Source organism: Cinclus cinclus, chromosome 2, assembly GCF_963662255.1.
Source record: "Cinclus cinclus chromosome 2, bCinCin1.1, whole genome shotgun sequence".
NCBI lineage: Eukaryota > Metazoa > Chordata > Aves > Passeriformes > Cinclidae > Cinclus > Cinclus cinclus.
In genome coordinates, this window is record NC_085047.1 from 44,725,746 (window position 1) to 44,753,608 (window position 27,863).

The 27,863-nt window shown below is 40.5% G+C and overlaps 1 protein-coding gene across 1 annotated transcript in view; it reads right to left on the reverse strand.

Moving 5' to 3' along the window:
- The window catches only part of ALKBH8 (alkB homolog 8, tRNA methyltransferase), a 44,230-nt gene extending 18,295 nt beyond the window's left edge, over window positions 1-25,935 (reverse strand). Inside the window, exons 1-8 of the mRNA XM_062514631.1 lie at window positions 25,916-25,935; window positions 21,833-21,969; window positions 20,792-20,932; window positions 18,653-18,893; window positions 17,516-17,647; window positions 16,565-16,660; window positions 15,111-15,215; window positions 12,409-12,479 (exon numbers count right to left, since the gene is read on the reverse strand). Of these exons, the coding sequence (XP_062370615.1) occupies window positions 12,409-12,479; window positions 15,111-15,215; window positions 16,565-16,660; window positions 17,516-17,647; window positions 18,653-18,893; window positions 20,792-20,932; window positions 21,833-21,937 (891 nt within the window). The 5' untranslated portion in view covers window positions 21,938-21,969; window positions 25,916-25,935. The remainder of the gene's footprint in view (window positions 1-12,408; window positions 12,480-15,110; window positions 15,216-16,564; window positions 16,661-17,515; window positions 17,648-18,652; window positions 18,894-20,791; window positions 20,933-21,832; window positions 21,970-25,915) is intronic.
- Between the last annotated feature and the right edge of the window lie 1,928 nt (window positions 25,936-27,863).

Genomic DNA, 27,863 nt, shown 5'->3' on the forward strand with positions numbered 1-27,863 from the left:
GTGTTTAAAAATATTTCAGTATATGGACAGCACTTCATTCTTTTATATCTGAGGTCGCACCTCATCATGATTTTCTTGATAAACCCATGGAGTTAAGTGCATCCACTGAACAGTACACCAGTATCTCTCCTAGTTAGTCTGTATGCCATTGATTCCATGATACAAACTGCCTTATTGTCTGGTCTCTGTCTAAAAGATTCAAGTAGTGCACAAGAAGATGAAAACTATCGTAATTTTCAAGCTAACCAGGGTTGGATGGAGGAGCCTCTAATCACCTACAAACGTTGTCACAGCTATCTGGAATATACACCACTCTCCTTTTGTACACAGGGATTCATCTCTGGAGGTTCACCAACTCCAAGTTATTAGAAATTATCAGTCACCTCACTAAGCTGGATGCCAGCTCCTTGTGATGTCTAGTGAGGTGGCTGCTCTGCCTAGCCTTGGCAGAGGTTGGGAGGCTGGTGCTACTCCTGACAGCGTCCCACCAACTTTTGACTGTGGCTATTCCCACTCCAAGATCACTCACAGTTGCTGCAAGTTTTTGTGCTTCACTCATATGTCTTCTCAAGCTGACTCCCTGTTTCAAAAGCCTTTAAATATTTCAGTTCCTACTGCCTCTAAAAATATCAAATTTTATTTGTATGTTAGGACATTACCTGTGGTCTTTGCACCTTCCCAGATCATTATTTGTGTTAAAACTCAATGCTGAATATTAGACTCCCATATAAAAGGCTTTCAATCCCTACAGGAAAAGGTAATAGTTGCATTACCACTGCTCCCCTCTCTCTCTCCCCCAACAAGTATTGATCTCTCCTTTCTGGAAAGTGCTATCTGACCCAAGCATAAAACCTTCATGTCTTTTTGTGAATCCAGAGTCAAAGAGTCTGTCAAGTTCCCAACAAGAACCAATTTATTCATTCTCACTAACATTTCATCTTCATCCTTTAATAAATTGCCTCCCTAGCTCTTAGCTTAAACTCTGGTGCGCAGAAAGCAAAAGGCTAATACTGTTAGTCTTCATTTAATTTCTTTTACTGACTTAGCCTCCTCTGCAGTATTTTCCATTCTTCCAATCCATATATCTTCCCTCACATTCAAGGGTGCTACTACAGAGACATACAGAGAATTGCATCCAACTATACCAGGGCAGAATGTGCCTGAAATGCACCAAATCATTCATCTTCCTTCCCAAAGGAAAGAAAATTTCTAAGGTTTTGCATCACTTGCCTTCAAATGGAGTACTCTTCAATGGAAAAGCACAAGAGGACTCCTACACATCCTGACCTTGATGGTCTCCAGAGGGCTCAGTCTGTTAAGATGTAAAGCCCAGACATCATAAGAAAGCAGTTCTGTGTCCTCAATTGCATCTCCTCAGACTTGCACTTAATGTATTACTCTATGTCCTGAAAGCAAATAATCCTTATTTACATGTCTAATAATGTACCAAATGTCCACTAATAAACCACTGAACAAGTCGTTACAACACAGACACAGCTGTTCTGTAATAAGCACAAATTTATATGCAAGTATGATATTTAGAGGATCCTAAATGTGGTAGCACATGGTCTATGTGATGCTGTGGCATATCTGTGGTGTATTCTTCCACACATCTAGTAAAGTTCTCAAGAGATTTTCAATACCTAAGTAGAAAGGGAAACACTTAAGTATTCAAAATGCACATCTCACCTTTCTAAACCATTGATTGTTTACCAATATCTGTGGAAATACACACAATTCTCACATTACTGCAGTTGCAAATACACATAAGCAGGACTCCCTTCAACTGTAAATTTATGTCCATTTCACACTATCTGTACATTTATCATCCTGTCATCAACCATTCCAGGCTTTAACTGCAAGTTTTCTACAGCAGAAGCAGTGTGAGCAACAGTGAATAAAGCCTCCACGCAATAAAAACAATAACTGATACAGCAAAAACCAGGCTTTGGCTGAGTAATATTGCCAAACATGGAACAGAACAAGAAAGTGTAATTTGCAGGGAAGAGGACCTGAAATATTTACATTCAAAGGGCAGACTCATACCAAGTACTAGTAGAGTGCAGACCCACAAGCTGTTGTAAAATAGCCCAAGTGCTTGCAGGTTCAGCGTATTTCAAGGCATGGGTAAAACATGTTGAATGTTCATTATCCTACATTGTGGAAAACCATCTTCCCTTACTCTCTACAAACACTGGGATTTTTCATTAAACCTTATTCTCCTCTACAAATCTCAGCTTTCTGCTTGCAGTGCTGTAGTACAGGAATTCAGGCTAACTTTAAGTCTTTGGTGCATTGGCTGGGAAATTCAAACTTAACCAAGACAAGGGTGGAAATAGGCAAATCAGTTCAAGATTAAGATCTACATTTGGCCTTAGATTTTAAAACAATCCATTACCTATTAAATGAAACAATAGATGCCTCACTCAGCATGATCTGAATTATCCCATAGGTTGGACTGACTCAATCCCCATTGATTACAGAGGAGCTCAGGCATGCAGTGCTCAGGTACACACCTACTTGTAAACACTAAAATTTCAGTGTCTTAATCCTGAACTAAATACCATTGACAACAAGTTATTAAATAAGGCATCCAAGTATGGATTCAGCAGATGCTTCAATTCTGTTTAAAACTGTTCTGCTTTAATTTAAACCTCTTCCTGAACTATTATCATCACTAAAATTCTGGCCCCTACTACTGAGAAAGTAGTATGGAAACAGTGTGGTGCTGAATATCTGTAATTCAAAGGGATGAAATGATGAATTTAGGCACTCATTGTTTGAAACAAAGGTCAGCTAGTCCTTCTCATAGCTTCATCTAACGGCTGTCCCAGAGATCATTACAATAAAAGAGAACTGCCAGGATACAAGACATGCCAACTGTGCCTTCCCAAACTAATTCTTGCATCCTATCTCATAAGGGATGACAAGACATGGTTTTTAATCCATTGCTATAGAAACTACCATATGGCCTGTTTCTTAATCCTCTACATCTTCACTGTAAAAGGGAAATCTACTGAGGAACAAGATCTAGGCATGAATTTAAAGAAATTGCTTATATACATTAAGAAACCTCATTCCTTAGAAGTCAAAAGCATATAACCCTCAACCCTCCAAAAAAGAAAAGCAAAAAAACCCCCCAAAACCCCAAACAATGAAAGCCAATGAACGCCATCTTTTTAGTTAATGATGTCTCCTGTGGCCATAAAGAATAATTCAAAACACTGCATGACACAAAGACACTTCCTTAAAAACATTTGAAGAAAACAGCTTTATCAATTATTCAGTTGCTGTATCACCCCACAGAGGTCCCACACATGTGACATATACATCTTATTTTAAAGTAGGGAAAACAACCATAAAGGAAAAACACATTTTGAAATTTGGATAGGCAGTATTCCAACACTGCTGATTTTCATCACAATGTCATTTCTTCCTTCTGTCATCCCTTCCATCTGCTTCAATAGCACAATGACTGTCTTCTCATAATGCAGCCAAAAGTTACACAAAAGGGCTCTAACCAGGGCCTCAACATCTGGCCCTGAATTTACAAATGACTGTACAAATGTGCACGGCAGAGATGCAGGCAGTAACAGGAAGGGCAGGAGGAACAAGAACACCTCCCAAGAAAATGCGAAGTGGCCAGTTTTCTGCTTTCTGCTGCACCATCAACCTTGGTTTCCTCCAGCCATTCCTCTGCTACCCCAGCAAACAGATCAGGGTTTTCCCTGCACTGGCCCTGGGCAGCACCAACAGGCTGCCTGCCTACTTGCTTCTCTGCTAAGGGCACAACTCTCCCACTGACAGAATCTTTTGGCCAAGTATATCAGCATCACAGGTCTGACAGCTCCAGCACACTTTAACTGCTCAAAATAACCAGTTCCTCAACGGAAGGTCAACTCTACTGCAACAAGAGCTCTGTGGAGAAACCCCTCCCAAAACACAGCTAGAAAAACAGAAACAGAACATTTTACAACATGCAAAATACTCAGATTTGTAAAGATAGTATAAATGCAGACAGACTTCAAACCCCATGCACTACACTTACTGCTATTACAAAGTCCTGTCCAAAGTCAAGAGAGACAACACACCACAGCAGGAGCTTAACAAGTTAAGCTGGTTTCTTTGCTTATAGACTTGTGATTATTACTACTGACTGACCAGGCATTTCTACATGAAATTTGTTGTAAAATAGGTTCCTGTGACAACAGAGATGACATCAACATCTAATAAGATTAGATTTCCGAATTGAATTCCAAAACTGAAGAACAGTTGAAATGCAACAGCTCAAGATAACAACCTTTTAATGCTCCTGTACAGCTTGTTTGCTGTTAATTGGTAGCAGACACCAGAATTCCATTTCACTCAGCAAGTACTGACTTTCTGAAAATAACATGTGGAATTAAAGTGACTTCCACTGATGAACCTCTAAACAAAATAAAAAATCCTTTCAAAAAATTAAGAAATTAGTAACTACTAAAAAAACAACAGAGATGTTTCTATTTTAAAAAATTAACTATATTTCAAGAATGACAACTCAAAACCTGACTCAAAACCAATTTCTGCTGTAAAAATACCAATTGAAATGTAAATTCAAATACTCTGAGTGTTCATAGAATCACAGAACGGCTTGGTTTGGAAATGATCTTCAAGTGCATCTAGTTCTAAATCCTCTGCCAGGGGCAGGGACACCTTCCACTATACCAGCTCAGAGTACCATCCAGTATGGCCATGAACCCTTCCGTGGGTTCAACCCTTCCGATGGGGCATTCACAACTTCCAGTGTCTCACCAGCCTCACAGTAAAGAATTTCTTCCTAATATCTAATCTAAATCTACCCTCTTTCAGTATCAAACCATCACTCCACATTTTGTCACTACACTCCCTGATAAGGAATCTCTGTCCAGCTTTTCTGTAGGCCCATTTTAAGTATCAGAAAACTCCCCTGTCCTCTCTTCTTTATGCTGAACAATCCCAACTTTCTCACCCTATCTTCACAGAAGAAGCTCCAGCTCTCTTATAAATTTCATAATCCTCCTCTAAACTGTCTCCAAAAAGTCCATGTCCTGCTTAGGTTGGCAGCCCCAGGGCTGGATGCAGCACTCCAAGAGGGGTCTCATGAGAGCAAAGTAGAAGGGAAGAATTCCCTCCCTCAACCTGTTAACCACACTGCTTTTGATGATCTCCTATCTGATGCTGCTTTTCTTCTATTATAATAACTGCATTTTTTCCCCTGGAATAAATAGAAACTTCATATTTAAATAGTGAATTCATCTCACCACCACAGAAGAATGGTTCATGTATCATAGCAAAGGATACATGGGAGGCATGAAGTGCAAAAGAGAAAAAAAAAAAAGGTTTTAATTTAAAATGAGTGGTACTGTATATGGTAATATGTTTTTCCCAAGATTGTTACCTATCTACATTTTTCCTACCACATGAAAACCAATTAGAAATATGTAGCAATAGCTGTGGAATAGCAAGACACTTTTTAGAGAGTATATTTGCTTCCACTGAAAAATTCAGTATCTGTATTTGTGTGTCACAGTAGCGTCTTAACAGCCAGACGTCTGAGAATCGAAAATTAAATGGTGCTGCCTCAGCATACAAAATAACCACACTAGAGAAACAGCAAATAGCCTGGATACAACAGGTTCTGTTAAAACAGAATCAAGTTGGTAAAGGAATTAAGAGGAAGTTTTCCTTCATTATTTAGCAGTTATGACCCCAAACAGAAAATCGTAAGCTGTACTGCAGACTGCAAACATTTTAGAAAGAATTTCAGTCACAGCAGGAGTTTTCTCACAATCACACAAAAATAACTGGAACCACATGACATTTTTATAGCATCTCTATGTATTTTTCTATGTGATATTGAGTGGATTTCATTTTAAAATTCTTCCTAATTGCAGTTTCTTTTATCTCTCTTTCCACATTCACCCTGGATACACTGCCCAGACAACTTCAGGAAACAGAGAGAACATTCTTCCCACAACCCTTTCTCAACACGAAACAGCTCAAACAAAACACAGGATGCTAAAAAGATCAACCAACTGACTGTGAAGAAAGTAAACTGGTAAGAACCAAGAGGAGTCGCAGCTCTGCCTTTTCCCTCAGCAGCCAAAATAATGGACCGTGAACAGGAACCAAAACCACTACAGAGAATTGAGTAAGGCAACTTCCCACTCCAGCGGACACAGGAGAAATAGCTAAGCAAGTCACAGCACATTCTGCAGATCAGAGATCCCACATCAATCAAACCACAGGGTGCCTTCTTTCCTCAGCACTGAAGTAGGAGCTACTAGGCTTTGCATACTGGGGAACAGCTTTATGGAAAGCCGTGGGGGATGATAAATCTCTTCCTTCTTTGGAGAGGAAGGCAAGCTGGTATAAATCCAAACAGAAGACCAATTTTTGCAGAGCTATTTACTTTGTACTGACCTACTGGTAATAAATACCTAGCCTCAGACAAAGAGGCAGCTGAAAACTGTAATGTCTCAACAATATGAAAGGGGAGCAAAAAAGCATATTTTTACATACAAATCTTTGAAATACGGCTCTGTCATGGCTTAGTTGTGACTTTGCTCTTCCCAAGTAGCTGAGAAGATATCAGAGAAAGCTCCTAAAGAAATAATACTATCAAATCATTGTTCTGGGGTCAATTCTGACCAAATGCTCTTCTTGTACCACCTCAACACAAATTGAAATTGATTAGCAGATTCTACAGTGCTTGGGAAACAAATGCTTGTCTGCATTAATTGCACAGTGGGTGCCTTGCTGTTGTTACCCTTGGCTAAAAAAGGAGCTAGCTATCAACAAACAGGGAGGTATTTTTTACTGCAGGACAGGCTCCCTCCAAACAGTTTACATGAAAGCTGGGCTTTCAGGATCCTTCCAAAGGTCAAAATAACTCATCAGGTGGAAACATCAGCAGGATGTGTTGGTATCTGTGAACAGAATCCTGTAGGCAACTGGGGAAGAGACATCCAGCACAGACATAAAAACTCATAACAGTGTTTCACCTTTTCCAAAAGAGGCAGTTAGACTGCTACAAGTATTCCCAGAAAGAGGCTGCAGGCTTTGTTGCCTTTCTCAGAGGGTTTATTTTAATGTTCAATTACATCAAAAGGAAGTTCTCCCTTGATTTTGGTGGTTCTCATATCTCAACCAAGCTCAGTGACAGTCCATCATGGTATGACATGGAGAGAAAGAAACACACAGGGCATATCTTTAAAGAGAAAATGCAAACAGAAGAGACAGATTTATAAAGCCTGATGGATTTAACTTGCGGTGCTCAGCACACCTTTCACATGGAGCAGCTCCTCATTAGTTTTCAAAAATTAAATACCAGTTTAAATGGAACAAACCAACTAAACCTGGCATACAATTATAAATAAAGTCCATTTGGATTTCCAGCTAAAACCACTGCAAGTTGCTATTCTTCAACCACCAATAAAATCCATGACTGTAAGACATGTATCTTGAGTTGCACCTGTCCTACAGATAGGAAAAGCACATTACTGAGTTTTAGGAATCCTATCTCATCCGAAAACTTCTAAACCCAGCATTAGTTTGTAGTGATTAAAATTAGTATCTTCCATTTGGGTTCAGAGACAATTTGATTCTGGCAATACAATCTCTTTTTAAATAGTGATGACTCTTACTACTATTTTACCTATGACCATCATCCTGCCAGCACAGACAGAGAAACTTTGGTATAGCCACTACCATAGCAATTCTTTAAATAGATAAGATGCTTTCTACCTTCCCTTAAAAGAAAAAATAAAGCAATATATATGTAAACAGCAAATTAAACTGAATTAGCAACAAACCAAGATAAGCAGAGTAACAGCTGGGCCACACAGCAATATCCAGTGCCTGCCTATCTTATTAAAGCTCATGCAAGACACAAAACAGCTGCTAACTGCCAAAGGCTGGGTACAGTCTAGACTTTCTAAAGGCTTCTCATAAAATCTCTCAGCTATTACAGAAACAGCTGCTGCTATACCAGCTACAGGTTTCTGTTTTGTTAGCCAAGACAGACCGGAAATAGATCAAGAGGTAAGAAGCAAAAGTGCCAGAAAAAGGGTGAATTATCAGACAGAGATGAGTAGCAGCAGACCATATTCTATCAGTTCTAAAATGATCGTACTCAAAGGTTGTTTAAAAGATCTGGTGAAGCATTTCTCTGAAACATTGCTCTGCTCTCAAGGCTTAAGAGAGTCACAGGTTTTCTTTAAAGATCAAAGCACTCTAAGATCCACAAGCTAAGAGATGATGAATATGTTCAGACGAACAGAAGCTAGACTGAGGTCGAGGACGATCAATACATGTCACCACCCCGTCTTTAACCCTGAGATACAAATCTGGCTGACATCCCTAAAGGTTTCCTTTCTCAGACATTAGGTCGGGGCCTAGACAGAGCATCAGAGCAGTTCTCAATGTTTGTACCAGCCTTTTGCCAGCCCAAGGCATAGGAAGCAGAGTAAAGTAAGGAAAAGCAGAGCTAAGAAGAGAATGACAAGCCTGGGGCTGCATCTTAGGAAAATAGGACACAGCAACATAAACCAAAGTATTGTGCCAACTTAACACCCCCTTTGAGCAAACTATGACTGTGTTTTGCTCTCAGGCAGGGTGTAGTGGGTGTCCCACAGCAGTCTCTGACACAGCAGGGCACAGCTGACAAGGAGGAACCACAGGGTGTTGGTAACTTTAGACTGGGAGTAAGATGTATAGCCAGGAAGGGAAAATTCTTCTATGGGTTGGATATGTTCATAGCACTACTTAGCTCATAACAGAAATGGTATCTCTATATTTCTAAATTTTTAATGAATCAAAGCTTACACGGCAGCATATAAAATGGCAAATTACGAAAAGTGGAAAAACAGAAATCTCAATATTGATCAAGCTCCTGCTGCAAACCCGCAAAGAGAAATTGGACACAGGCTTTAAAATTAGGATTCTTTTGAGACAGCTGCAGACTTGGCCAGGTTTCTAAGAGTATATACTGTAAAACAGCTTATCTTTAGAGACACCAAATGGAGGCACTGAAAATAACACCTAACTGAAATAAAACCAGAATTCTCAACAGAAAAGACTGATCCCTGTTTTGCAGGACTTTGCTCAAATTCATGGATACAGAACATGATTTTCCATTAAGTTTAATAAAAGATTGCTCACCTAAATTTACCACATTGCCTTGTCTTTCCTAGTAGGACAGCATGTGAATAAAAGAAAGCTGCATTCAATAACAGAGCACTAAAACTGATATTCATTAATATTTTCAGTGTATCACCTTTTATAAAGAATGGGTGAATATGCTGATTTATAAAATGCAATTATCAGCCCACAGGACATTCTAGAAGTCTCATTTCATTCTGCAGTTTCCCAGGAGATAGCAAAGAAATGGGTTACAAACCTGAATAATTAGCCTGAGACCCCCACTTTAGGGCAAGATAAATCACCTCTCACTGCTTTGCCCTCTAACTATTCAGTAGTTTTTATAAGCTGGCAGAAGTGCAAAGCAATAATGAGATTTTCCTTCCTCAAAACCAGTTTAATCTGTCTTGTAAACTCAAAACACAATGGATTGCACCAACCAGGGGAAGCCACTTGGCCACTCTGTGCATCTTAATAAAGCTCCTTCATGCGACTGAGATAGGAAAGAGGATCTCACACCTCCATTTCTAACTCATTTCACACAGGTGTAAGAACCTGGATCACTGTAGATTATCTGATGCACGACAAATGCAGTGTTGTGAAGAATCGTGCCTTTATTCCTGAAAATTATTTGTTTATATTTAAAATGAACATACATGTCAGTAACTATTCCTTTTTCAACATAAATCAGATTTGCAGGAACAAACATACAGTGATTTCTCTAACAAACAGCACAGAGTGCTTTGTTACTGGATAAACTCATTCCCCACTGAGGAAAGGACTGATCCTCAGTAATGTGAGTTAGGTTGCAAGGTACCACTGAAGATGGCAGCGGCATGAAGTGCAGCTGGAGATACATCACTAGTGAGCTGCCCTTGGGACTGATACTGCTTTAACAACTTCATTAGTGACCTGGATGATGGGGCAGAGCACACACTCAGCATGTCTGCAGATAAAATAAAAGGATAGCCACTAGGAGAAGTGGCTGATAACAGATGGTTGTGCCACCATTCGGAAGGATCTTAACAGGCTGGACAACTGCTGCCAACAGGAACATAGTAAAGTTCTACAAACAGAAGTGCAAAATCCTGCACCTGGTCAGGAATAATCCCATGTACCTCTACACACTGGCAGCTGATGAGCTAGAAAGCAGCTTTGCCAAAAATGACCTTGAGGTCCTGGTGACAAGAAGTTGAACATGAGCCACAAATGTACTCTTAGAGACAAAAAGGCCAACAGTGTCCTGGGTTACATTAGGAAGAGCACTCAGCTGGTAAAGGGAGGTGATCCTTCCTCACTTACCAGCCCTGGTGAGGGGGTGTCTTGTACTCTGTCCAGTACTGGGACTGGACTGGGCTTCCCACTAGAAGAATGCCATGGACTTATTGGAGCAAGTCCAGGACAGGGCCATAAAGATTATTGAGGAATATCTTTACACAAGGGAATGTTGAGAGAGTTGAGACTGATCAGCCTGGACAAGGGATGGCTCAGGGTCAGGTAAGATGGCTCTTATTAATGTGCATAAATAATTGAAGGGAAGGAATGAAGAAGGAGCCAGATTCTTCCTAACAATATCCATCAACAGGATAAGAAACAATGGGCACAATTTAAACCCCACACCATTCCATCAGAACACAACAAAGCAGCTTGGATTTTTACTGTGACAGATGTCAAATAATGCAAAAGAGTGCCAGCAGAGATTCTGGTATCTACATCTGCATACATATCCAAAACACAACCAGACACAGTCTTGGACAACCTACTTTTGCTGACTCTACTTAAACAGGAGCTTGGGCTGCATGACCTTAAGAGATTGCCTCCAACCTAAACAGTTCTGCGGGCCCATGAAGATGTTATAAGAAGTTTGAGATCTGTGGTGATAACTAAGTCACCAGGCTAGGAGGGTGTATGTGTTTAGTCCTCTGTTCTGCCAGACTTCTTTTTCATAAGCCAAAGCATTTATTGTAGTTATTAATTATCACAATCTGCCTAACTCAGATCCTGGAGGGACAAGCATATAAGCAATTGGAAGAAATGCTCTTTCCATTACTCAGTATAATGAGGCATTCTGCTAATTTTTTTTCTTTTGAAGTGTCTGCCAATTTCTAAAATAGAATACAGAACCAGCTAGGTTGCAAGGTTACTTCTTTATGGCACTTTTAATGTAAATGTGTGCATTTACTGTCGAGGAGAAAAAAGCAAGGACAAGACATATGGCTTTATGCATGTTTTCCACCACACTGCAGCCTAATGTATTCAGGTAGGAAAAAAAGTCATCCCACAGAATGAAAAAAAAAAGAAGAAAAGAAAGACATCCAAGGTTGATACTGTATGTGTTAAGTCCAACTATTTATTAACAGTGTGTAAATTTTGCCCATGGTAAGATTTAATGGGAATAGAGAAGGGGGCTTCACTCCTAAAATAGGTGACTCACATATTACTGCAACTGTTTCTTTCATTTTAAAATCAGATGAAGAGCTAAGTGCACAAAATCACAAAGAAATCATTAAAAACTGTAAAAGTACTAGAAAGAAAAACCATAAATAATATAGAATTTCATAGGACACTGGCTTGTTTTACTACATCTGTGCTTTGACTGCCTGCTGAAAAGCAGCCCATTAGGAAAAGGCACTGAAATTTGTGAGATACCTAACAGGCTGTAATCCAATGCCTAAACCTGAAATATCTAGAAATTGTCCAAGTCTGGCTGTGTCCCTGGTTGAAATGTACACATTCCAACCTGTTACAGCTTCAAAACACTCCAGGCAGTCCACCTGGCAGAAAGGTTTGTATTTTTCAGGTGATTAAAATCACTCTGCTTTTGGCCATCTCTGAGACCATCACAAGGTATGCTGTAATACAATAACCAAGAAATGTACTGCTTATGGTGTTACATCAATGAAGTAATGGAGTACCTGTGCCAGAGGCAGCCTTTTCATTGAAATGGAAAGGATAAGAAAGCCCAGGACTGCAGTACTGAGGCAGACTATGTGAAATTAAAGCATGAAATAAAGATGAAGGTCAATGGAGACCTGGATGCCAAGATTTAAAAATCATTGATATCACTGGGAAGTCTTCTAGTGACAACATCGTATTGCAGTTACTTATTTACTTAGCATATCACACCACCTTTCATACTTGGTATTAAGTTCAGATGAATGCCGACAGACACCATGGAAAATCAAGTTAACAATATAAAAATGGAACTTCTCAGTAAAGCAACAGACCACATGCAAACATTAAGTTTACCTCAGCTCCCAAACTGAGAGAGATTATTTCATCTTCAAAAGCAGAATGTGTATCAGTATGAGGGGGTATTCCTGTTTAAACAAAAACAAATGAACAACAAAAAAGTCAATATAATAATAATAACGACTCCAAATGCTCTCCCTGCTGCAGAGAGCAACTCAAGCACTTTGCTCTCCTTGTATGCAGTCTTGCCCTTTACAGCAACACTTATGGCACCTATGGTGATTTTGGGTTTTAGTTCATCCACGATCATATATTTCTTCTTCACTCCCTTCACAAAGGAGTAATCTCAAATCCCTCTATTTCCTAAGCAAATTACTGCATTCAGCATTAGAACCTACTGCTTCAGAGGCAGGCACTGTTAGGATCAAGTCCTGCCTCTACTTTGCACTTCCTAAGCAAACACACATCACTGCTAGGCTAACCCCTGGGTAATACATCTGCTAGTGCATGTATGAGTACACACACGACTGAGAATTGCCAAAAGGACAGTCATTTTTAAGGTTTGTTTAGATTCCTCTTTCATATCTGCTAACTGGAAAGAAACTGCCAATCCCTGCAGCTTGTGTCACACATTTTAATGCCAAGTGCTAGAACAGCAGTGTGCATGCCACAGCAAGATCTCACCACATGGTGGGGAATGGCAGTCAGCAGTGGAGCAAGGGAGAACAGCAGACAGCTTGGGAGAACTGCTTCCTCTGATCCACTGCAGGCCGAGGCAGACCAAGTCGTTCCTATACCACAAAAACTGAAACAGTTTTATTTGTTTATTAAAAATTCTACCCAAGGTCATTTTGGGCTCTGTAGAGAATACCTGAGTTGAAAACAATTTTTTATGAAGTGTCAGTCAGCTCTGTAAAGCACCCTTATTATACAGCAGATTTTACATCCAGATGTAAATATTCTGAATTCCATTAGTTTCAGTGAAAACAATACCAGTGTTTCATGAGACAACATTTAATCTGACAGAAAATCAGTGAGACTTTAAAACCAAGGACAGATAACTTGCTTGTTACAGCTCATAACTTTGCCTCAGCACAAACACTGAGGCTGTGTTTAAGAGGCACACTGAAGTCTGTGCAATTCACTGTGCAGCAGAAGAACACTGACAGCTCTCCACACAGTCACCAATAATTCAGCCAAGACCACAGGAACCTATCCACCTCGTTCAATATATCTTATGTGTGGCCCCTCCACCTTAGATACTCACAGCCATAATTCACCTTCTAAAATTTCAAGTGCAATTTCCAGTGAAAAAAATGGCTCAGAACCAAGATGCAGACAGTATTAATCTGACTGTGCTCATTCATGTCCTAATGATTTGCACTTAAGAAAGGGTATTTTGCTTTGGGCTTGGGTTTTTGTTTGATTTTTTTAAAAAACCTGCTTCCATCCTTGATAGAAATCTACAACTCTCATCTCCTCAGATGTCCCAACTACAAAACTGTATCAATTTAACATATTGTCAGATACACATACAAATAAGATCAGCTTTTCAGACCCTTGCTCAGCAGACACTATAATAGCTGTCAGACATTAATTCTGAGAGTAAAGCTATTGTTCTTTCTTCCCAAGGACAAATGAGAGACTCACCCTGGAAAACTAGCCAGATACTTAACCTTGATGACTAAGCTTAGCAAAAAGTACAGCACATGATTTATTCCCTAGAAGTGTGATCAGAAGCTTATTTTTCTTCAGAAACCTCCAGTTTGGGAAAAACTACAAAAATAGAGTAATTCCTTATTTCTAAGGTAAGGGAACACTGCTTGCATCATACTTATGACTCCATATATCACGTGCATTAACATTATATCATAACGCATGATAACATTATATAATATGTACTAAACGCAGGAGCTATTTCATGGAGATTATATACACATTACAGAAAGCAACACAAGTTTGAAGCAAATAAATGCACTTAACTAGAAGACCAAATATGACTGTTTATTCCTATAACTTTTTATAGTTAGCTTTCAAATCATGGCCTTAGACTCAAACACCATCATTTTCCATTAACAGTGGTATCAAAAACAAAGTTCCCAAGTGCAGAAATCAGTACTAAGACTTCAGTTTTGATTCAGAGCATGTCTGGTCACTGAGGAAATACACTAAGCAGGTGCTGAACCATTCCACAGTTAGATGCTACACTCTCATGCTTTTTAGTGAAGGTGCACTGGTTTGGCTGGGATGTAGTTCATTTGCTCCACAGTTGCCAGCATGGTGCTGTGCTTTGGATTTGTGATGAAAACAGTGTAGATAATACATGGACGGTCTACTTCTTCCTAAGCACAGCTTACACAGCATCAAGGTCTCTCATGGTTCTAATGTTTCCCTGCAAGCAAGTCAGCTGGAGGTGCACAAGAATATTCCATGTGATCATATGATATTGTTATCAGTAATAACACTAAGGATGAAGTTTACCAGGGATGTCATAACTCAGGGACTGGCCAGTAGCCAAGGACTTTTTGGTATCACTTGACATCCTTTGCTTTGTTTGCTGTTTTGTTTTTTTTTTTAAAAAACTTACTAAACTGTCTTGATCTCAACCCATGAGTATCCTCAGTTTTATCTTCCAATTCTCTCCTCTACCTCAGTGAGGGGACCGAGTGAGTAGCTCCATGGTGCTTAGTTACCTACCAGGATTAAACCACTATATAAAAATAAAAAGCTCAAAATACTGGGGGGACAAATAAACTTACCTTGTCCAGGTTCATACTGATTTACAGTCAGTTGATCAGGTTTATGTTTGATATATCCCAGCTTTAAGCACTTCTCCAAGAATGGGTTGCAAATTTTAGGAAGACCTAGTTATAGAAACAGAAGTGTAAACAAGACAGCACAGCTTTTTACAATAAATATAACTGAGAAAATACATAGAAGTAGCTTCATATATATGCAAGTCCATCTTTAATGATGATTGCTCTCCATCTGCTGCTAACACATGAGAACTACCGGCCTAATCTTCAAGTCCAATATATTTTTAAGATACCAAAATTAGGAAGGCCACTCTTCCAAGGCCTCTGCATTCAGAAGCAGATTACTCCTTACAAAGGCAAACTGTAGTATCTCTACACATAAATAAAACCACATCAAATCAGAGGCAAAGTTTTCACCAAATGCAATAAAAATGTTGCAGTCAAGAAGCAAAATTATTATGCAGAGAGTCAGTTGTGCAGAGCACTCTCTAAAAAAATTGTTCCCTGGAAATCTATTACTGAATTAGATTAAATATCACAAAAAAATCTGCTGAAGTTAAGCTGTTCTTGAAATGGGAATGGAAGGTATAGTCCTCACCTGAAGCTTTGGTTTGCTATTTTACCTGAGGACTTGATTGAAAAATTCCGCTGAAGGTAACACTAACAAACATGTTACTACTGTCCCTTCCATGGATCTACTGATTTTTATTCTTGTTTTCTCCCCAGAACTGTTTATGCTTTTCTCACGCATAAAACAACCTGGGAGACTAAAAAACAATTCACATATCAATCCTCTTCCAATGATATAGCTTCACAGTCAAAATCTTAACATAACCAGAATCCTTCTGTTGCATGCTACATCCAACCCAGCACACATGCATCACCTTAAACACCTTCAAGTTTTACAGGAATTTAACTCTCCTATTTTACTATTTTTAAATCTAAGTCTATAAGATTACTCATTTGCTTTGCTCTGACTCACAGCTTTCAACTCCAAATATGAGTTATTGAAACGTTTATGAAATTGCTTTCAGAGCAAAGGAAATTTTATTTCAGTGTGCATCCAGCAAGCTTCAAGCTGGTTGAGATAAATATATTCAGCAACATACATCACATCCCCCATATAAATTAATGTGCAATTTGTAACACATAATTGTTTTATGGAACAAAAAGCTAAAAAGGAATGACAATTAGAATCCCAAAAAGCCTTATTTGACCAGACCTCAACAAAGGGCAGCAACCTCTAACTCCAACTGACTGGACAACAAGCTTAAAGCACTAACAATAATTTGGAATGAATCTCAAAATTGAAAAGAACTTTTGTGTGTGCTTAAGATACAGCAAAGGCTCTCTTTTAACCAGACTCTCACAGCTATAACTCAGCGACGCTTAAAGGCTTTACATAATGGTTCAAACATCAGGGTAAAATAAGCATAGTTTAACAGGGAAGTCCTCACCTCCAGATAATGGTTTGTCTTTATCAACATTATTGTTATCATAGCGAAACTCATATCCAAAATGCTTTACTCTTCTATGCTTTAAAGTCTTCTGGGCTGTAAAAACACGTAACTTTAAAGTAAGATTAGACTATATAAGACTACATGCAACATTGCAGGCAATTTACTATGTTTCCCTATTCCATCCTCCCTGTTAACCCTAAACATTCTTTAATTAGCAGTTAAAACAGTGCATGTGACCCTCATTGTTCATGCACACACTTCTGCTTATTACCTTTTGTAACTCATCAAGCATCACATTCACTGCTGTTTTGAGTCAAAGGGATAGTGGTTTTGTATATGTAAGAAGCAGAGAATACAATTTTGTTTGAGCCACACTTAATGCATCTTTTTCTTGCCCTGATCTCTGAATTTACATCCAATGAATACCCTCCGGGTACATCAAGATCCATCATTCCCATTAATCATCAAGCTACACATTAGCCAAGGTCAACATAACCTTTTGCACAGGAACTCTGAAGTGATTTCCAAGAATTAATTTATTGAAGGATTTAACTCCACAAGCTCAAGTGAAAGCATGAAGGCATCCAGAATATATGCCTCACTAAGCATTTCTTTTTACATAAACGAAGACACAGCTTCTTCAGCTGGACATCAAATTACAAATAGTCTTGTACTTGCCACAAGAAACATAAAAAAAGACTTTAACTGTCTCTGGATGCTGGTCTTTTATCCAAGTAAATTCACTCTAGAATATCAATTCAGATCACTTACTCCAAGGAGCTGATCACTTACATTATAAGACCCAATTTCTAAAATGCTAAAAACAAGCACAGAATCATTTCTGACAATACGCTTACCAAGATGTAGACTTCTTGTAACTTTTTCCTGAAACTGCAGGAAAAAAACAACCAAAGTACAGAATGTCTGGATTCCTAGAGTTCTACCTACCATTCTGACTATCTTCATTTCCATTCCAGTCAATACTTTCCAACATCCTCCTTTCTTCTTCTGGAGAAATAATCTTTTCAATTACCATTAAGCCTGGAGGCAAGCTTGTAGGAACAGCACTTTGCAAGGAAACTGAGGTATATGGAAAAAAGGGAATTTTGTCAGTTTTTAGAGAAAATGAAACCTGTGCTCCCCGTGGAGATATAATTACTTTGTATGAGAATATAGTACAGCTGTAGAAATATTTATTGATACAATGGAGCCCTCACTGTGGTCTTATTTAGAGAATGAATGATCCCTTTTTGACAAAACAGGGTAAGGCCCGAATTTTGCATCATTCAAGCACTTTCTAAAATTGTATTGCATAAGACAAACAAGACTTTACACTATTCAAACACAAATTGTGGTTTTCCTATAAAAATAATGGTAAACAGAATTTCTCAATCACTTCAAGGTTCTACCTGAATTTCATTTTAATTGTAGAATTAGTGATTTACCATATGAGCAGACTGCTTCCATAGACAGAGAGTACTCTGTAATCAAATATGTACAAATGAGGAGTACAGAACAATACCTAGGTGAACATAAAACATCAATGATGTTGGGACATTCAGTTTGCTATCCTAAGAGCTCAAAAAAAGCTATTTGCTGGTAGAATGTACAGACCAACACCTTTTTGCTAGACACTATGAAAGCTCACAGAAAGAGCAACAGTTCTTGTAGTAAACAGCTGATAATCAGCCAAAAAAATATTAGGGAGAAGGGGAGAAAAAGAAAAAAAGACAGAAATTTCATTGTGTATATTTTTCTTCTTGGAGCTGAGACGGAGATTACAAGACTAGGGTCTTGCACACAAGAAACCAAATGAACTGTCAAAAGATTCTCCAGGCTCCTTAATCACAAAACCTTCATGTGCAGTACTGAATGGTCAGGAAACTACTCAATCTTTTTATCCCTTTTGCTTACAAGTGATAGAGTTCAAATTAGAGTATCCTGAATCTCAGATTCTAGCTTTCATTCTCTGCACCTACTTAAAAAACTAGTGTGCTTTTTCCTAAACTTATAACCCAGGAAGTAAAAGCAAAGGGGAGCAGTATGCAGGAAGCCGGATATATAGGAGAGCAGAAAAAAACGTACCTTTTTCCACAAAATTAATATATAAAACAATGTTTTGGCTACAGTCTTCCAGTGTTACCTCCTTCCCATTAAGTGCATTAAAGGCTTTCTTGGCTTCTTCTGTTGTCCTGTATTTCACAAATGAATATGGTTTATTTGGTGGCATCAAGAGTGTTTCCACTACTCCATATTCTTCTAGTATCCTGAGCAGCTGCTGTCTACTCATCCCATTACCAAGACCAGCATTGGCAATAACCAGGCTCTAATTGAAAAATAATTAAAAAATAAAACAAAACAACAACAAAAAAAATCAGTGATTACTGTTGGTTCATTTAAAACTATAACATTTTGCCAAGAGAACGGCACAAGAGAGAAAAAACAAACCATGAGCACTCTTTTATGTATTCTGCACAAGATATTTACATTTCTGTGAGCTTGTTATACAAGGCTAATGCAACCTTTGCTGGCCCAGCAGACAGTCTGGCTGAAAGCCTTGCAACCCCTATCAGAAACACCTCCTCAGTTAACTCATGCTTTGAAGTGGCACGTGTGTGTCAAGAGTACCGCAAGCAAACAGCGGCACTGGCACACAATTTTGGAGGTTTCTGAAACTGGGGAAAGTGCTCAATTATTTCAAATGACAGCATTTCACTTCTCTAAAAAAAAACACAAAACAAAAACCAGAAAGTTAGGTTTAGAATCAAAGAGGAGGGTCATTTAAAAAAAAATTATACACTGAGCACTGCTGTGATTATTGTGAAGGCTCTGTTAACATCTGTTCTACGCTCTGCATCAGGCTGTCCACTACAGATCATATTTTTCAAAGTTTACCTCATTATTAATCACTTCTATTTTCTAGAATCTTATTGATGGAGAGACACCCACGTGTGTGAAGGACATGGAGAGGTTCAAACCACTCCTTTCACTTAATCTACAAAGACCCCACTACACAACTGCTACAGCACTGCATGTGCAACTGATGATGTAATTTAGAGATAGTCAGACTCTTGCACAAAGCCTGGAAGTATTTTCTATATTCCTGACACAAGTTTACCACTAGCACTACAATTTTGTTTCATATATGATATATTCAAATGTTCTGTCACCAATAAAGACCTTGCTGGATTCCAAAATTGCTCTTTGGATACATTAGATGGATAATTCCGTACCTGGGACAGTTTCAAGGGGAATAAGTCCCAAATTATAGACCCACTTCCAAGCAACACTAGAAAAATAGTCTTTTTTCTAAAGAGCTTACAATACAAACAGGATTGCTGAGTCATTAACATCTGTCTATGTGGTGTGAAATCTGAGCAAAAATTAAAGCAAATTTTATTACAAAAAAGTAAAAAGACCTAACTGATATTTCCATATTTGAATGTGAAGAATTTGTAGGATCAAGGTGAACAAGCACAGGGTAAATGATACTGCTCTACAGTATTTCAAGCCATTTGTGTTTCTTCATAAATGAGAGAGGGAAATTAGAAACTCTAATTTTCCTTTCTGTCTGCAAGTTCCCATCACTTTTTGCTACATTATTATCTGTGAGGTCATTCTCTGATCTTCTGTAACTCTACTGTGGCAGAACACTACAAATCAAAAATCTAAGTTGCTTTCTGCTAGGTCTCTTTTCTGCAAGGAAAGAAAAAGCCGTCCACATTTAAACAGCTGCAAGTCAGCCAAACAATTTAATTCCCACAGAATGACAGCCTTAATTTGTTTAGAGGAAAAAAAACCAAAATGAAAAATGTTTCCAAGACAGACATGTTTTTAATGGGGAGCTTAGATGAGGCAAACTACACTTGACAGAGAACTATGGAGGACAGAAGGGTATAAAAGTTAAATGCCCAAGGAGAAAAAAAAGAAATCACAGAGAAAGAGAAGAAAGGTTTATCTATTCCAGTAGAATTTCCAATGCTTCCTCCTCCTTCTCAACCCAAGTAACTACTGTTTCAGGTTAAAAAAAACCTTATCCAAAGGCCATCAAAGTCTCTCCATAGACACTGCTGAACTGCTCAAGTACAGCTCTGCTTTGAAAGCAAAGCAGCACAGAAAATCCTCAATATCGGGAAATGAATTTTAAGAACAGCATTTTACACAAGAGATGTGAGAACACAGATAAGCAGCATTTTAACACTCAAAATCACAACTATCAGTCACCTGTGTAGCATGGGAGATGCACTTTATGCCCTCATGTCTCATCAGTGTATGCTGAGCTCTGACCTGCTTCTTCAATACCTTCTTCTTCATTTTCTGGACTTTCAAATGATCTTCACTGGTTTTAGCTTCCATACTGTTGCTCTGGAAAGCAGAAATAACAACGCTATAACAACAAATAGTGAGTGTCCTGCTTGAAAAGGAGCTCTCCCAAAAATAAAGCTTTAAAAGATTGCTATGATGCTTGATTTCATTTTCCCATTTTTGTCTTCCTCTTCACTCCTTTATTCACATTCACAGTAGCACTACATCCATTTGTGGGTTTTAACCTGTCTGCCCCTTCCCTTTTCAAACAGTAATTTCAGCTAATTTCCTTTTCTCTACAGTCTCTCCAGAGCAGAACATGAGAAAAAAATTGTATGTGGAACTGCTATGAGATTTGTATTGTCTCAGCTTCTCAGTTATTCTCACACCTCCCCAAATGCTTGAGTCAGAAATGAAATGTTTGGCTCCTTTTACTTAATTGCAACTAAGTGTGACATTTGGCCAAACTTGCCTTTCTTGAGGGTAGAAAAATGTGTGCAATACTTAGATGTCCTAGAGCAAGCAACTAGGATGCTCCATGCATCATTTACCACATCTCCCAAACTTAATGCAAATCACATTCCTGTTGTGAGAAGGAACAGAAAACTGTGTACATATATATATGTGTGTGTGTGTGTGTGTGTGTGTGTGTGTGTGTATATATATATATAAACTACTGAATTTTATGGCAACACAGCATTTACCAACCAGTGAGTACTTAAAGGTCACTGGCATTCTCTAGGTTTTGCTGCATTTTTTGCCATTTTTTGTCTAACACTATATTGAGATCGTACAGTACCTTCCCACATTTCTCTGAGCCTATATTCTTTTCCTTTCTTTTTTCTACTTCCTTCAAATCCAAAGGAGGAGTCCAGATCTCATGTAAAATAATGACAAAGCTCCCAGACACTGATGCAACTTGACTTTGACTTTATCTCTCCTTATAACATAACCCCTTACCTGTATTTTAGAGGTATATTCTCTTCTTTGCCAAAAATTCTCCAAACAGTACAGCTGGACAATCCAACTGCAGCTGTCTGTCCTATTCCATTCCTTTATCATCATCGACCTGACAACAATCCTTCCATCTTCTCTTCCTGTCAAAAAGTGGTTTTGTTTCAATTATTTTTAAGGAAAAAAACAAAACAAAATTAGGTCAATCACCCCTATAGGTAATTATTTAGCTCTGTCAACTGCCCCAGAAGTCACTCATCCACTTCCATGCCTTCTGTCTCACATGACTGCAGAGCTGCTTCCCAATACCTAAACTGCAGACATCATGAGAATATGACAATGTACTACAAGAAATGGTAAAGGTAAAAATACCCTCATATTAGTATTTGCTGCAACTTTGTGTTGAATGACTTAGCAAAAATTTTGTTTTAAACGAGGACTGATATACTAGTAAAATTGTTATAAAATATTGAAGTGTTGCAAAGGAACTGTAAGTATGTATTCCCTGTGATTGCTGCAGCATTACCATCATAAACCTGCACAACTTTGAACTGCACTGCACAAGAAAAACCTTTAAAAAGAATCAGAATGACAAAAGCACTCTATGGAAAAAGAAGATTCTAATCCTCCAAAAAGGAGCAGGATAAATGCTGCCAAAGAAGACAGTCTTTTGTCCTTCCTTTCCACTTACTAGTTCATCCTCCTACCATTCCTATTCCATTCTCAAACACAATTTTACAGTGGTCTTAAATGAATTGAAACCCTTGTCAACAACAATTTCAAGCAAACTGTATCAAGTTACTGGCATGGTGGACATCAACAATTCTCTCCTGATACAGTTTCAGGTGCCTGCTATCAAGTTTCAGGTAGCACATGCAAGGCCCTAACAGTCTGAACCCTGACTTCCTGGCATTATTCAAGTTTCTACACATCTGACCACATAAAGATCACATTTATATCTGAGCCTGACAAAAAAAAAAAACAAAAAACAAAAAAACAACAAAAAAAAAATTCCTCAGCACCAAAATCCATCCTACCACCATTATACTCTTGACATTTCCTAGGATCTCTTAGAGAGAATTCAAGCACAACCATGCTCACATGCAATGGAGATAAAATGCATGAGACAAAAATCTCACAAGTAACAAAACTGAAACAGGGCAGAATAAGGAGAAGACTACTGAAATAATTATTTCTTATTACTTCAGAAATTAAGTGTAGAGTATAAAAAGATCAATGGGTTATACAATCAGTCTTGATCTCTGCAAAATTAGTTTTATTACAGATTTGTTAGGAACTGTCTGCCATTTCCCTTTAAAGCAACAGTGCTCATTAAGGGTTTTTTGCCTATTTTATACTTTGATTTTTTTTCCTTCCTCAAACTCTTGGTACCTTCTTAAATAATCATTTTGCCTTCCTGATGGCACACTTGCAAACAGGCCACAGCTTGTTCCTTGAAAACAACATTCTTCCTTCTAAAGACAAATAGCTCAAAAGAGTTCAAAAGAGTCTTCACTTAATCAACAAAAAGCGTTAAACATACAGAGAGCAAAGGTCCTCTTAATCTTCATTAGTTAAATAATGACAAAAAAAATCTCAAACTTGCTTAAACAAAAAAAAGTGCACAGTGAGAGACACACACAGAAAAAAAACACAAAACTAAAAAACACCACCCAAAAGTGTAAGATTATTAGAAGACAAGGTGACTGAGAGGGGAAAAATAAAAGCCTCATTAAAAGAAACACCAGAAGTTTTTTGCTAAGTAAATTCTCCTGAGTGCATCTAATGGGCTACCCTTACCAAGATTTATCTGATTTGCAGGCTCCTTCAGCAAGCCTACTATGACCAAGCTGTGCAATTGTAAGATTTCATAGAATCACAAAATCATCTAGGTTAAGAAAGACCTGTAATATTGAGTTAAACTGTCAATCCAGAACTGCCAAGTTCACCACTAAACCCTAAGTCCCTAAGCATCACAATCTAGACTACTGGGTCCAAAAGGCTTGGCCTGTCTCACTTTACTTGCCACACACAGGTGAACAAAGGCCCACATCTTCACAACCTACACATGTTCTGGTTCCTCCACAGAGGGTGTCTGCAGTCCCAGACTACTTCACAGGAAAGTGACACATCCCTGACTTGGTGAGTTTACAGAAAGAGAGCAAAAATACAGCACAGGTTAATACTTCGGAACCAAGCAAATTGGATCCAGATGGAAAAGCATGGAAGCTATGCATTGTCACCCATACCAGTGAGACCACTGTCACATAGCCTGCAGGACAAAGGACTTCAAACTGAAAGGGTCAGGCCCCTCCTGTAACATCTACACCTCCACAGTACTGGAAGACTTTATCTGATCTCTGAGGAAAGAAGTTCTGAGTTTAGTCAGGCCTTTAGTCAGGTCCTCACAAATGCCCACATTCTCCAGGCAAAAGCAAAAAAGTCATGCCACAGTATTTGTCAAACTAGCACAGAAACTGAAGCTGAAAGACTACTTTTTATCCTTTCATAAACCCTGAACTGAACAACTGAACAAGGGTCAGCTGAGGTGTGATTCAGCTGTCTAAATAGCATGTAACACTGGCAAAGATTACCTATCCCACAACACTCTGCCTTTCACCTGCTGCTCAAGAAGCTGAAGACCTTCCTGATATGTTGTATCATGCTTGACAGCATCACGCTGGTGCCTCCAGCTCCTGAAGGCATCTTAAACAGAGCTATCTGCATAGCTGAGACAGCAGAATATTCCCTTGGTCTTCGTCTGAACTGGGTCTAAGCTCTGTCTTGTCCGCTGCATCATTACCAGTGGCTCAATTTGGCAGACACAGAAACCAAATCTGCCCCGATTTCTAAAAAAAGGAATCACACTCAACTGTACAGAAGTAGGAAACTTCATTTGCTAAGATCTCATATTTCCTTTTAAAAGGCCAATATGACTACAGAAAAAAAGGGTTAATCCACTGTCGCATTCATTACTGTCACCACCTAGTTTTACAAGTATTTTTAAAAAGTAGCTCCAGAAAATACACACTGAAAACGGTTTTCCCTTGCAACACGAGTTAAGGTTCTAGCACATCACAAAGCTACCCTGAAGTTACTACAAAGGTTCGTGTAAAGCTTTAATACAATGCACGAAGCTTATTGCTGTAGAAGCCGCGGTGCCCGAGCAGAGATGAGAGGCGGCTGTCGGCAGAGGGAGCGCCACGATCAGAGATAAGACGGGCTCCTTCCTAACTCAGTTCTGGCTTGGTTTTGTGCTGCAGACACGCCACAACAAACGTATAAGAACACACTATTCACACAGACACCTGGGGGGAAAAAAAATAAAAATTCAGGAGGCCCAAAGGTGAGATTTAAGAGCTCCAGCACTGGCTAAATGCGCCTGAAGGCACGGTGGGGAACGGAAGGTCCATTCACAGCAGGCACCAGCACATCCAGCCACCAGCACGTCCCCGCGGCTGTCCCATCCCATCTCGGCTAGGGACAGCCAGCACCAAGCTGCCACCGAAACACCGCAAATCCCCCCGGGCTCTGGGCACTCGCTGCAAACAGCAACGATCAGAGGAATAACCACAGGAATAACCACAGGAGTGCGTCTTAGAATCACAGAATGTTAAGGGTTTTAATAGACCTTAAAGATCAACCAGTCCCAAACCCCGCGCCATGGGCAGGGCCGCGTCCTACTAGACCAGGTTTCCCAAAGCCTTCAACATTGCCAGGACTGGGGCACCCACAGCCTCCCTGGACATCTTGTTCCACAACTTCCCTGGACAACTTGTTCCAGGGCCTCACCACCCTCACAGCAGTGCCCTGAGGGCACACGGGGGAGGCTATAAAAGCTGTGAGGCAGACGTAAGGGCTGAATTGGCCTTCTTCCCCTTACACCACCTCGTCCTGACAGGGACAGAGAGAAAGCCGCAGCCGCGGCCAGGCCGCCGCGGGCTCCGCTCGCCGCAGAGAGCAGCACGGCGGGGACGGAAGGGGAGGGGAACCAGCGGCCTCCGCTCCCACCGCCCCCGCGGTTCTCCGTCCCCTGCCGGAGCCGGGCGAGGCCCGGGCGCTGCAGCCCCGGCCCAGCGGGCGCGTTACCTGCAGGGAGCGGCCATGTCGGGGCGGGCACCCGGCACCGGCACCGCCCCCGCCGGGCCGTCACGGCACCGCCCCGCCCCGCTGCCCGCGGAGCGCTGGGGACTCCGGGGGAGTTCCACGAGTGCGGGCGTCTGTCGCTTCACTACGGGTGAAGCGAGGGAAGCCAGGCTTTGAGGTTCGACAAGACTGAGGGCCGGGTCCTGCTCTTGGGTCACAGCAACTCCAGGCAGCGCCACAGGCTGGGAGCAGAGTGGCTGGGAGGATGAACATGAACATGATCCAGGGTGTGCCCAGGTGGCCAAGAAGGCCAATGTCATCCTGGATCAGCAGTGGTGTGGGCAGCAGGAGCAGGGCAGTGACCGTCCCCCTGTGCTGGGCACTGCTGAGGCCACAGCTCCAATCCTGTGCTCAGTTCTGGGCCCCTCACTGCAAGGAAGACATTGAGGGGCTGGAGCGTGTCCAGAGAAGGGCAACGGAGCTGGGGAAGGGTCTGGAGCACAAGTCCTGTGAGGAGCAGCTGAGGGAGCTGGGGGTGTTCAGCCTGGAGAAAAGGAGGCTCAGGGGGGACCTCATCACTCTACAGCTGCCTGAAAGGAGGGGGGAGCCAGGGGGGGTCAGCCTCTTCTGCCAGGTAACGAGTGACAAGAGAAGAAGAAATGGTCTTAAGTTGCAAGAGGTTCAGGTTGGACATTAGGAGGCATTTCTTCATGGAAACGGTGATTTAGACCTTGAAATATACTGCCCAGGGAGGTGGTAGAATCACTGTCCCTGGAGATGTTTAGGGAAAGACTGGACTTGGTACCTAATGCCATGGCCTATTTGACACAATGGTGTTGGGTCAAAGGTTGAATTGATGATCTCCAAAGGTCTTTTCCAGCCTAACTGTCTCTCTGATCCTCTGGCAGCAGCCAGTTCTGTGTGCCAAGATTTCCCAATGACCAGGCCAGGGTTCTCCCATACCACGTGGCCGTGTCCTGGGGAGAGGGATGTCCATGCCGGATGAATCCAGGGCAGTCAGTGTGGCAAGAGGAAGGGAGTGAACAGCCCACTACAACCACCTTCCATGGAGATACACTTACTGTCACTGTGCCACCTCCTGTTCCTGCTTGCTCCATGCCTCCCAGCTCCACCTGCCAGCAGGCCCTACCCATTCTACCTTTTCTCCAAGTAGAGCCAGAATTTTGCCATCCTCCTCTCCATCCACAGAGTTTCCCTGTGAGTCCTCACAGAACAAGTGCAGTGCTTTAACACTACATGCAGTGGGACACCATCCATCAGCCCCACACCTGCCTCCACTCCTTCATTGGAGCCTCTTCCAGCATAGGGGATCCAAAACCAGATGGGGGAAGCCACATCTGCACCACAAGTCAAAGACAGCTTCCACCAAGCCAGGATGGATCAAAGCATCATGGCTTCCCTCAGGCTCAGGCACTCACCTGAGGAAACCATCCCCTGGACAAGCCACCATCACAGCCAGCACTGATCACGTTACCTTTGGTCCACCGCAGCACTAGGGACAGAAGAAGACAAAACCATGCCAGTCCAGACAAGGCCATGTGAAGACAGAGCCTCTGCTTGTATGTAAATATTCCACTGCACCACTCTTGACCTGGCCAGCAACCCCCCTAAGGCTGTGGAGTGTACCCACGCTGCTGAGAGACCTGCCTCACTGAAAGGAAGCATCTCCACACCTTCACTGACTCCCTGTGGAGAAAGTGGTCCCTTAAATCAGAGATACAGTGTGTTAGCCTTTGCTTCATTTTTCTTCTTCACAGGCTAATCTAGCTTCATACTATGCCTCTAAACATAACCCTTTTCCCTTCTTTATCCAAAACGCTGGAATTTGGGATTGCCTTCTTTTTGTTTACCTTACAAATATCCTACCTCTTACTGTATCTTATTACCTAAAGTCTGACGCTTTTTTTCTCTCTCTCTAAGTACCAAGCTG